At 39.1% G+C, this 12,499-nt stretch overlaps 1 protein-coding gene across 1 annotated transcript; it reads right to left on the bottom strand.

Annotated features, from left to right (window-relative positions):
- Positions 1–1,196: 1,196 nt before the first annotated feature.
- On the bottom strand, positions 1,197–8,617 carry LGALS1 (galectin 1). The gene is made up of 4 exons (XM_026694913.2): positions 8,555–8,617; positions 5,944–6,023; positions 2,320–2,491; positions 1,197–1,411 (listed from the first exon to the last, which is right to left on the bottom strand). Exons 1-4 carry the CDS (start codon positions 8,558–8,560, stop codon positions 1,265–1,267), a joined length of 405 nt encoding a protein of 134 aa, XP_026550698.1. The 5' UTR covers positions 8,561–8,617; the 3' UTR covers positions 1,197–1,264.
- Between the last annotated feature and the right edge of the window lie 3,882 nt (positions 8,618–12,499).

The raw sequence follows: 12,499 nt of genomic DNA on the forward strand, positions 1-12,499 counted from the left end.
TAGAAATCCCCAAACTCTGAGTTTATCTCTGCTTTTTATAAGATTCTTCCTGCCTGACATGGAGATTTTAAAATGTATACATCTGTCATATATTTTGTGTTGGCTTAATAAAAATCCCTAAATATTTCCCTAGTAAGGATTTTAGATTTCCCCTTTTTGCCACATTCTTGTAGCCATGAATATAATTTAAAATGCTTGCACTGCACTTTGAGGTGGCTCATATGTTTTAACAATTACTGAAGATTATTGCACAAGTAGGTAGCCTGAAATAAATACTTATAAATTCTCATTTTTCTTGCACAGTTACTCCAGGAAAGTTTCACATAGATGTATGTTCTACACTTCTAGAATATTCATGATGTAGTTATGGTTGCACAAGTTAGCACTTGGAAGTTGGTGAATTTTCAGCAGCTGGTTATGCATACTTTCCAATAGGTGAAGCAAGCTTCTGCTAATTTTTTGTTTTTTTTCCCCTGGAGTCAGCATTGACTCCTGGTGATTGCCTGGACAAGTCCCTGCAGTGTTCTTGGCAAGGTTTCAAAAGTGGTTTGCCATTGTCTACTTCCTAGAGCTGAGAGTGAGTGACTAGCCCAAGGTCACCCACCTGGCTTCTACTGAGGACTAGAACTCACAGCTCCTGGTTTCTAGCCAGGTGTTAAGGCAGGGGTGTAAAACTCATGTTGTCATGGTGGCATCATGTGATATATCAAGACTTTTTTCCCCTTTTGCTAAACCGGGCATGGGTGTGACCAGGACGTGATGCATCCGGCCCATGGGCCAAGAGTTTGACACCCCTGCATTAAGGTATCAGGTTAACTGCTACAACAAACTGGCTATCTATTTCTGATAAGCAGTTACTTATATAACATATTTATTTAATTAAACTCTGTATCGATGAGTGACTATTGGACAAAACTGAAGTAAGCTTATCTCCTTGTCTTTTCCCATGGTCAGAAACCTTCTATGTGGTAGCATCCGATCTGTGGAATAATTTCCATTTCTATGACAGACCAGGCCTCAACAATAAGGGCCCCAAAATATATTTCTTTTACATTTTTTTATGTATACAGCTTTTATCCCTCAACCAAGCAGCCGTATGCCCAGTCAGCCACCCTCAAGATGTTATATAGAGATGTTCGGTTTGAGAAATCCTGAAGTGCAAAGGCAAGAACTGAAAGGACACATCAACAGAAGACCAGAATTCAGTTGCATTTATTTTGTTGCCTTATTAAGCAAAAAAAAGGTGAACAGATCAGGAGGTTGTTTAAACTAGTGAGAGGCTTCTGAAATTCAGACCCCCTTCTGTGCAAATAAATTCAATGGTTTCCAAACCAGTTTCATTGGGAAACTTGAACTGATGGCCTCCAGGCAATGTAATATTCACTTCTTTTTTGTCGTTTGTGAAGACCACCTGAAAAAAAACCCACAATGGAGTGAAATATAGAGTTCAACAGAAGATACAGCATCCATTTAATTAGCCTAATAAGAAGTTGGATAGCAGTTGGGTAGGTGAAATAATTGCCAAAGAAGATCTAACTAATGATTGGTAATTTCATAAAGCTTTTGAGCCTTTAATTATGTGATGGATAAATGTTCGATAATACAAGGTTGGGGAATATAGAACAGAAACCAGTTCCCAGTAGTTTCACCCAATATAGCCAGTGATCAAGAATGCTGGAAAGTGCACAAGTCCTTAATTTCCTCTTTATTATCTACAACAGACTTACATAATTTGACAGCTTCATTTATGAAAGACTTCCCATCATTCTTAAAAAAAGTATTGCCATTAGAAAGAGCTAGGAACTCCCAATGACAAGTTGAACAAGTAAGGAGATCAACCACTCCAAGAGCTACCCATCACAAAACCCTTAAGAGCATCAGTTGGGACTATCAGAGGAGTGATTAAAAGGACTAATAGAGGAGTATTAGAAGTACTAGATGAATAATGTCTAAATTATTCTCTAGGTGTATTGGAATAGAATGCTGATAAACCACTGGCTGGGAGAATGGGCGTCAGGGGTGAAATTCAACCATCTCACACCACCTCCGGAGAGGTGGTAGGGATGATTTGAATAGCTTTGGAGAGGTGGTAGGGACGATTTGAATCGATTGGCCCCGCCCATGCACGCCTGCCTTCTTCCTTTTAGAGACTGAGTCCCACCAAGCCATGCCCACCAAGCCATGCCCACAGAGCCGGTAGAGAAAAACTTTGAATTTCACCCCTGATTTTTGACATTATCAAACATGTGCAGAGTAAATGTTGGGGAAAGCATGCACACACACACATTTTGCCTCTTCTTGTGCCCTTTTAAGACTCACCTCAACAGTTTCACCCTCCTGGAAAGGGAAGTTGGTCTCCCTGAGTTCTTTCCCCCATTGCCCTTTGTTCCTGGAATTGCACACGATGGTTCTTACGTCTCCATGAGCGTTAAAACGTGCATTGAAGTGTAGTGCAAGATTATCTTGATCTTTGCCAAGATTTATTACAAAACTGTGAAGGATGGGGAAAATATATGGTAAGATCCTTGTGCAGGAATAATAACAGAAATAGACTGATTAGTGGCATTTATATTCCTCTCTTCCAAAATCACTGAAACCAAACTATTTCTAGGGCAATTTACTAGAGCGTAAAGCAAATTACTCCCAGCAGTATCTAATACACTATCCTGCATTTAAACTAAGAATTTATTAGCTTGGGTTAGCAAGCAGCATTCTAATGGGATGTGAAAAATAGTGGCAATATGTACATGAAATATTTGCCTGGCATCCTTATTTATTCATACTTTATTAACCCAATTTTTGGGCTTGACAAAACACTAAAGTATAAAATAAACTGGCAGACCGAGTTCATACAATGAAGTAGGCTGAAGCGTGCTTGGCTAGTGTTGGAAGAAATATCCATCTGGGTTCAGTTCCAAGTGGGGAGAAAGACACTGGGACATGGAGGCTGTTTGGAAACATGGTGTAATGGTGGACAGGACCACATGATTTGAGGCCCTGGGCAATTGAGCACATGGGTGTATGTGTGAGAGAGATTTATCCCTCTCTTGGGCTTTGAACTTGCTTCCTGTTCCTATGAAAGAAATGTATTCTGATTGGTTGTCAGTCTCCCATGTGGCCATATAGGGGTAACTTTGTAGGTTGTCTTTAGTCCCAGGCTTGGTTGAATCTTGCTGGGTGATGAAGAGGGTGTTGGGCAATTCCTATTATGGCTTAATGGCTTTGTCCATTAATGGTTTTAATTAATGGCTTTTTAATGGTTTGGATCTTGAGTGAGGGCTAATCCTATCATGTCCTGAGGGTGAAAGTCTTTTGTTTTGTAGATAAGCTGGCCCAGCCTTTTGTCTTGTAAATAGGTTGGCACCAAAATATCTGCTGTGGGTGGCAGGAAACTGAGGCTCTGAGTTTATGTCTTTCAAAACATGTTTCGCCAGGGAAAATATAATATTCTGCTTTTTTAATATTTCCTAGAATATTTCATTTTTCTAGGAGAGGGATGGATGCTAATTTTCTACACTAGTTTGCAGTATGCTCCACAAATGTAGCCATTGAGAATTATTGTGGTAGCTTCCCCCTTCCCCTTTTCACATTGTAATCTGAAGCAAGTTCAGTCCTAAACAGGTATTCTCTCACACTCTCACTTCCCACTGCACACTTTTCTACTCTGAAAAAGAGCAATAAATGAAGATAAGAATAAGCATGCATGAGGCAGGATGGGGGATCATCAATGGGAATGGAAAATTTCATGCTGGTAATTTCACACCAACTTCAGGGTGGGTGGGAGCTCTGCAACATGGTAATGGGGAAAAGGCATCCACCGCCAATTCCAAGCTTCTCCCATCCCAATTTGGTAGCTGCCTCGCCTTGCCCCTAAGGCAAGCTGAAGCAGTCACATAGTATTAGCAATGTTCTTGCTCAAGCATCTTTCCCAAAGAAGATCAGTTCTCTTGGCTTTAATTAGTATCACCTGTCTCTTCCAGGGATCTTCCCTGCCTTTGGGGTGCAAGTGGGAGATGTCTGAACCAAATAATGGGGATTACCAGTAAGGGAAGAGTTGGGGCATGTAGATCCTCAGAATATCTGTCTCAGTGACAAAATACAGACTCCCTCAAGAGTCCCTACGAATGCCTAATACACTCCCCCACCAACACCATTGGTGCTTGCTAGAAAGTGTTACAACTCCCTTTAACTAGGAACAATGGGAGCTTAAAAGCAGCACATTTGGAAGTCACCTGCTTGGGTAAGTCCATTGTATAGACAGAATAGCATCATTTTCATAATATCATCCAACTTTTCTCTTTCAAATTGTACCTTTGTGCCATGTGAATTGCTTTTTTCTTAAATGGCCTTCAATGACTACATTTTACTCCTATAATTGGTACGTCTTCAATATATTTTAAGGAGGAATGCTCCTGACTATATGCTTTTTGGCAAGATGCTCCACTGTTTATCATTTGGAGTGATTTCTAAAATATTTTCCTGCTCAGACACATGTCCTCCTCTACAGACCCAACACCCACTTTTGCTTTCATGCCAAGCCAAATAATAAGCACTGATTATAGCACTAAATGGTGCTGATCATGCAGTTTTTTTCCCAAGAAAAAGTCTCCAGTCCCTTTCTTGATATTGGTGAAAACTGGAAGAACACGCATACAGTTTTAAAACTTTTTAGACTCATATGTGAGAGCTGTTGGTGAGGTGGCTAAGGCATCAGGCTAGAAACTGGAAGGTTGTGAGTTCTAGTTCCATCAAGGTCATTTTTCTCAACTTTATGAGAAAAGTCTTTATGCATCCCCCACGATTCCTAGTCTGAATATCATTTGAATGTGCTGGCTTGAGCTGTTGAGCTGTGATCCAACACATTTGGAGGACACTTGGTTGATGAGTCAACAAGTGGGCAAACTTGTATCTTTAAAAATGGATAGTCAAATTGGAAACCACAGTCAGAAGAATGTATGTACAGTTTTCAAATTATCATGCTCATGGTCTTTCTAGAAGATCACCAAATTTAGGTTACTGTGTACAGTGAATAGGGGAGGGGACACATTCCAAAAGGAGACAGAAGGAAGACAAAAAATGGGGCTGCTTCCCAACAGCTGGTTTTATTTAGTTTCTTGGCAGGAGAAGCAGAGAGCAGCGGGGACGTGTTCAGATATGAGTCATTGGAAAATGTTACAGTGGCATTAACCCTTTTCTAGCAAATTGTCCATCGAGCTTCTCAATCATCCAGGACATGGTTGTCCCACTGATGCTTTTTCCCAAAAGATGTTTTGCCTTTTGGGGGAAAAACAACTTTGGGATCTTTTAGATTAGAGTTAGAGGAGGGAAGAAGCAACAGGATTCTTCTGTTTTGTTAGTGAGGACTACTAAGTTCTTCCTCCTACTCACATAGGCCCAGACTATATTGTACTGTATATCACTGGAGAATATATCAGTGTAGAGAGTCAGGGAGATGATCTTGATAGAAATATGCAAGAATCATTATATAAACAAAGAGGGCTGAAACACTACTTAAGTCTCGGAAAGCAAGGTAGTATCCAGAGGTAACTCAGGCAATCTCATCCCTGATTCACCGGGATACAAGAAGGAAGGAAGTAAAGCACATCAGGTGTTCAAGATTTCAGTATTATATCCTATCTCAATAAAATACAGTTCTAATTTAATGTGGACTTGATTTTCTAGTCTGGCCTTCTAATGGGATTGGCAATCAGACAGATACAAAGAAATTTCTTTATGACACTTAACAATAGTTCCCAGGCATTTTGGAGGAAACCATTATGATTAATGTTAACAATCTGGCATCTTCCAGATATGTTAGATATCAACTCTTACTGTATATCTGGTCATCACCTGGTGGGGGAAGCTTCTATGAATCAATATAAGGTTCCACTATACACGATTCTAAATATGTTCTAAATTATTGTATTAGTGATGCCAACTTACCCTTCACATCCTGATTGAATATCACCTTTCACTGCTACCTTCTGGCCAGGTTGAATCCTCAGGCTACTACAAACAATTCCCTAGAAAAGGAATTCCAAAAGCATTTAGTGAGTTGCTCCTGTAGCCCACCTTTGTAGGAAACCCCCCCCCCCATAAATACACCTATTATGAACAACTGCTGTTGGGTTATTTGAAGCCAACAACTTGCTGCATTGATAAAACATATTACTGTACCAAGTGGCAGGGAAATATGGCCATGTAGTATTTGGGTCCTTTCACTTCAAAACCAATGAATATTCAAATTAATATCATAAAAAGTGAACAATCAAAACCTTTTAAAGTCTAATTATTTTATCACAGGAAAGGATTGGCAAGAAAGATTCTATCCTTTCCTAAACTAAAGTTGAAGTTGCTACCATGTTCTATTATTGGGATTATTATTATTTTTTTAAAATCAAATGTACAAATTAAAAAATACAGGTATATTTTACCCAGTGTTACCAGTTCAATGAATCATTCTAGAAATGATTGCAATATTATCACCTCAGCCAACAACAATGGAATCAAACCTGTAATATCTCTAGAGATTAACTGGGTTGAGAACAGGTGTTCTAAGCAAATAAAACTGGTACAAAGTTAATTGAACTAGCAGAAATAATAAAGTATATTCCTGAATTGCCCCTTGATATCTGTTTTGTTCCCAGATTAGGATTCTGTCACATAGCAAAGTGGTCCACTAACCAAGCACAAATTTATATTGGATACTTTTCTGCTAATCCAATTAACGTTGGCCAGAAAAACAATAGGAATGATACTTCTGCATAAATCAGAAGGGATAGCCTAACTGGTTATTTCTCACAACATTGTATATTATTAGATGGGAGATTTACAATCTGCACTGTGTTTACAGAAAAATCCAGGAAGTTAGTTATTCCGTTTTAGTACGGCACATTAAAATGTTATCTTTTAAGTAGGCAGCTCTGCTGAGAATGAAAATGATAATCATACAATTAGATTATTTGTTGCTATTGACAAAGCAAAATGTTTTGTGTTAAACATAAAAGTGGCCACAAGTTTGACCAAAATGCTCCAGCATTTGTCACTGTGTGGTTCTAGGCTGCTGCATGAAGGCTACCATGAAACAACAGAAAGAGCCTCATCTGACATTTTTGTCCTTGTCTCTCTGGGCTGGCATTCTTTGGCCCTCAGACTGCAGGCTCATCTTGCTTTTTTCTGTCCTGCCAAACCTAACAGAGCTGAGAGGAGAGAGTCAAGCACCGGGCTGAGTCATGAGGATGCCAGGCTACCTTTTATCTTGCTACATGCTGAATTTCACTATTGGAAAGGCTGGGGGAGAGTAGCAGAGAAAGGCTTCAAACCCATAGCCACCTTCTGCAAGGGAGGGGCAACTCCTGCCCGTTTGACTGTCTATGAGAGAGAGGGGGAAAGGGGTGTTCTGACATCACCATCTGATAGTTAACTTCTCTACACTCATTCATAACTGGAAGCTTGTGGAAAATCTCAGAAGTAAAAGATGGCGACATGAAAGTTTCCAGTCACTTCCTTTATGGAAAGAAGGCTGAGTTCGACTCTTATACTATTGATGCTGAAAGCCTGATGTGATTTTCTTCAGGAAAACCATTTTCAATCCCCATCTGCTATTCAGACAAATGGTTACAAAAGGCTTTGGGGTATGTTTAAGAGATTAAAATTGGCAAAGTATGTTTATAAAGAGGCAAAAGAAATCTTAGTGTTTCTGATGCCTACAATTTTCTTTTTTTTAATAAAGCAGCCAAAACAGAACTCAAACAAGCAATATTCTTTCCCGCCACTGAACTAAAACAAAATGGAAAAAGATTCATTTGTTTAAAAAAATTTCTGTTGTAAAAGTTAAAACTTTTAAACCATAAAAGACAGAAAATGATAGATAATGTGAGGAAAGGCCTAATAGGGCAACGCCCCAGCGAGTCTGTGCCAGCCTGAGCCACACCAAATTGCCCCAAGACTTTGAACATTCCTGTTATTTATTCCCCCCGACAGATGTTTTCAGTTCCTTCAAATCTCTGGATTTAAAATCATGCTAGACTTATATTATAATAATGAGATTACAGAGTCTGCAAAACTGGGGCTTCCATCAGCAGTTTTTCCAGAAATTTTCTGCAGTTACTGCAATATTGGGAGAGAGCAAACTGGACGAGAATAGGGAGAAAAAAAATGTTAAGCTGAAGCAAATGTAAGCCAAACTTCTCTTCCCAGATATACTTCCACAAACTTCTCCCAAACAAATGAGAAAATTACAATAACCTCATAGATATTTGATACTTCAGAAACCCTGTGCTAGATAGAAGCCTGTTAAGAGATAACATTCTAGTTAACATTTTTAGCTAATTTCATCTTTCACTCTGGTACTACTACGATGGAAAAATTTAGGAAAAACGAATCAGCCAGCTCAAAATCAAGGTCCCTTCTCCAGGAAGATCAGGGTAGATTGGGGTATCTTGCCTCTGTTTGCAACAGCAGGGAGGCAAGACACTCTCATCTAATTTGAGTGCCTGGTTTCAACAATAGCCAGCATCCTTAAGCATCATACATCACTGCCCCATAAACTTACAGGCATGGCTCTGTTCTTTGTTCCTGCAGCTCACAGAAGAAGATTCTGCACAGAGATGAAGGGAACTATGATGCCACTCCCTTGCTTTTAAATACTCTGCAACTGAGGAATTACAGATGCCAGCAACCAATAGAAAAGCAGCAGTGAATGATGGCTGGAAGGATTATCAAGGCAGTTGTTTGTGGGGGATGTGGCAATGTGGCATAGTTTTTTCATTATGCATTGAGGCCAATGGAAAATACTTTCACAATGAGAGGGTTTTATTGTCCAAGATCTCTCCCCTCCCCAATTTAAATTGACTAGTTGGCAGGGACTTCTAGGCCTCTTTATTGTAAAAGCCTACAGAGATCAGAGCCAATTTATTTTAAAAATAAGAAGTGGGAGAAGCTTAAACCAGAATTGCTGAATTAATCTATTGTTAAGGCATGACTCTTATATCTAACTGAAGATATCTAATTCGTGTCCAACAAACAGTGATGGCCACACATTCATTATTAGATTGTTTTGCTGTCTGACTTTCTTCCAAACAGAGATTTTATCCTAACATTTTACTCTTACCTGTCATATCTCCAAGGTGAGACAGAAATATAGTTGATTTTGATTTCAGGAAAGATTGCGATATGTTTTCCTTAACCAGAATGATTCTATTTTAGACTATTTTATGGATTATTTTCTGGGTCCTTCAGGTCATTCTTCCCATGAAAGGAGAACATAACCATCAACAGTTAATGTGACTAAGCTGAAATCTTATGATCGGTGGGAGGGCTTACCAGGGATCATAAGATATTCTGTAATTTCCCTCTGAGGCTGGAGGGAGAATGGGGAATTTGGTATTGAAAAATCCTTCTGCAGAATTTCAGAACCACATCTTTGTCACACCAGAAAATCTAACACTGGGAAAGGATCAAAAGGAGGTTCACAGAATGAGGCTGTAAAACTGCAACATGCTAGTTGAAAAGTCTGAAAGTTACAAATTCATTATTTTTGAAAAACATCAGATTAGAGTTAAAACATCAGACTAGAATGAAGTAGATTAGGGTATCTACTTAACAGTACTTAATACATACTCCTTTATTTAGATCTCTAGTTTTCTTTCTCCATGACATTAGTTGCCAGCACGTTATAACTTTGCTCTCATCTTTGCAAGCTGTAAGGATGTTCTAGGTATCACCATGACAAAATGAGCATTGAAACTTTTCATCAACGCTTAACAGCAGTAGCTCTTAGACTGATATATCTTTTCACAGTGCTTTACAGCCCTCTCTAAGCAGTTTACAGAGTCAGCATATTGCCTCCAACAATCTGGGTCCTCATTTTATCCACCTTGGAAGGATGGAAGGCTGAGTCAACCTTGACCCTGGTGAGATTGCAGTCAGCAGGCAGTCAGCAGGCAGTCAGCAGAACTAGCCTGCAGTACTGCACTCTAACCACTGTGCCACCATGGCTAATGGTTTATGAAAGCCAGAGGGAGAGGAAGCCATGAATGGATGTTCACATTGAAAGAGGTACAATATAAAATACAGCAAAAGGGAAAAAACAGAGGCTATATTATGTAGCATAATAAACGAACTGAAAACAACCAGTAAACCCCACACTCACTCGCACTGATGCTGTAACATAATTGGCTAATAAAAAGTCTGCGAGCAAATAACCAATCTAAGAGAGCAAGAAGCTCTCCATAGTTCAATCCTGAGCTACAGATATTCTCTTCTATTCAAACAAGCCATATTACCCAGCAGCGAGTAGAATCATTGTGTTGGCTTTGTCACTTGGATAGGTCATCCATCCTGGTTTCTACAACTTTTTTTAAATTAATTGTTCCACTGTAAAGCCACCTGATAAGAGCTCAGGTTTGGTCCAATGCTGCCAAAAGACAAGGTGGGAAGCTCATTAAATTGAGATGCTTTGAATTGTTTAGGCAAGTGGCCAACTTTCAGACTGAATCTATCTATTCCCTTAGGTGGCTCTGTCCTGGTGATAATCCAACTGGTTTAAGATGGAGTTAAAAGAAGAATCTAGTACAGAGGCAAAGACTTCTCAGCAATTTCTGCAGAACTTGAGAATGACCAGGTTTTGGTGTATCATGACAATTGTGAATCATGGCATGAAAAAAGACTTTTTTTAAGTGGAGGATAGTGGGTGGGGTGAATAAATTATCTGAAGAATTAAATCTGCAGAGTAAAGAAAAAGAAAGCCAGAGGCAAAACGTCTATTTCTGTGGTTTGTGGTTTTGCTTATATTTTCATCTCAAGGCAGCTGAAGTCCTTCCAAGCGTTTCAGAACAAACAGTTCTCCTTTGCTCTACTATACTAGCTTATGCTTGCTTATGGAAATAGTATTAATGGATCCCATAGTAGCATTCTCATGGAACTCCAGAATTTAATGCATTGATGATATAATATGTGCAAAGATATAAGAGACAGTTGCAGAGGGTGAATGCTGGATCTAGAAAGAATGAGGATATCTTCTCTTCCAAGCATTTTTCAGCAACAAAAACACCTCTCCATTTCCAGGGTATTAGTCCTGATCTAGCTTTAAAAATATAATGTATGATAAAGGGGTAGATAGCTGCTGGCTTTTGTTTTCTATACTTTAGAGCTAGGTTAGCTAGTTTTCTGTAAACCTGCGGCATCCTTAGTGCTCTCTAAGCTTGGTTGTTTCCTTGCAGATGTTTAATTACCCCAGTAGTAATTACCTCATGTTCAGAGCAGCATTAGCATGCTTTTCTGTAGTCCTTTAAACTCACCAGACATGATTTTAATGTTCTTCCCATTTTCCCTTCTCCCCTCTGGTGCAAGAAGGAAGTTAATTTTTCAATAAGCTTGTTAACTTTTTTGTTTCTTTTTAAGCAATCCTAATTCCTATCTCTCAGACTTGAAAATGGAGGCTGGATTCCCTCTAGTAACGCCACCATCAATCAACAGAGTTCTCCAGGCAAAAACTATGCCTGCCCATGAATTCAGTGAGGGAAAGTGAACGATTCCTGATCTAACAAATTTCTCTCTCCTATACACCATTTATAGTGGTAGATGATAGAAATATTTTGGCGGGAACAGTAGGTCATTGCCAAGCAGGAGCAGTAATTTTGTGTTATATCCCTTATTTGTTCTGGAATACCCACAGGAGCATCTATGCGGGTTTTTTTCAATTCTAGAAGATTCAAAACAAGACAGTTTGGAATGTTCCAATTATAGTTAACGGGTATGTATGGCAAAACGTTTGTGAAGAATACAAACCTCTGTTGAAAATTTGTATATAATGCCTGCTGTCACAGTCTAACTTGGGATTCTGGGAGCTGCAGACCTAAGATATATGGAAGAACCAGGCTGGAAACTCCAATTAGTTTAAAATGAGAGGACTCAAAAAATATCTTGCCAAAGAACTAGAATTATGAAATATTAAATCAATTAGCCCAGTCAATGGAAAGACAGGGAGACCAGGTAAGGTAAAAACTTGGGATTTAAGCCAGAATGAGCTAGGGATGCAGAGATTCCAAGCTTGCAGGATATAATTCCATTTTTTTCTTTAATCACAAAAATCAGATACAAAATAGTGGCTTGAGAGAATGCAAAGAAATCTTGACCTTACAGTTGAGGAATGACTGAACACACATTCAAATTAGAATGTATTCCCATACCAGAACTCATTTACAGTTCAGGCACTTGTAAAAAGCACTCCTGTTTTTCATTCAAAGCTTTCTTCCATCTTGACACTATAATTTAGGAATGGAGAGAAAGGGGTTTTGGTTTTGTTAAACAACTGGGAAACAGAAAGTCAGATCGCTACAGCAAAGCGCTGATTTGTTGGTTGGTAATCTCAAATTAAATTCTCCCCAGCCACAGTCTGGACTATGAACTTGTATATATAACTGTTTGGAACCAGAGACACACTTAGAGTTGCATATACATCTTTGCTATAAACTATTCTTGTCCTTAGCTCCACTAA

Source organism: Notechis scutatus, chromosome 6 (genome assembly GCF_049901735.1).
Source record: "Notechis scutatus isolate UNSWTSFEM ecotype Mainland chromosome 6, rNotScu1.2, whole genome shotgun sequence".
Taxonomy (NCBI): domain Eukaryota; kingdom Metazoa; phylum Chordata; class Lepidosauria; order Squamata; family Elapidae; genus Notechis; species Notechis scutatus.

What these genes read in the sequence shown, in the direction of transcription:
- LGALS1 (XM_026694913.2), bottom strand. An exon ending in ATTCAATCAGGATGTGAAGG is followed by an intron (nt 2,492 to 5,943) that starts GTAAGTTGGCAT and finishes CATCCTTCACAG; the next exon opens with TTTTGTAATAAATCTTGGCA. An exon ending in AGGAGGGTGAAACTGTTGAG is followed by an intron (nt 1,412 to 2,319) that starts GTGAGTCTTAAA and finishes GTTTTTTTTCAG; the next exon opens with GTGGTCTTCACAAACGACAA.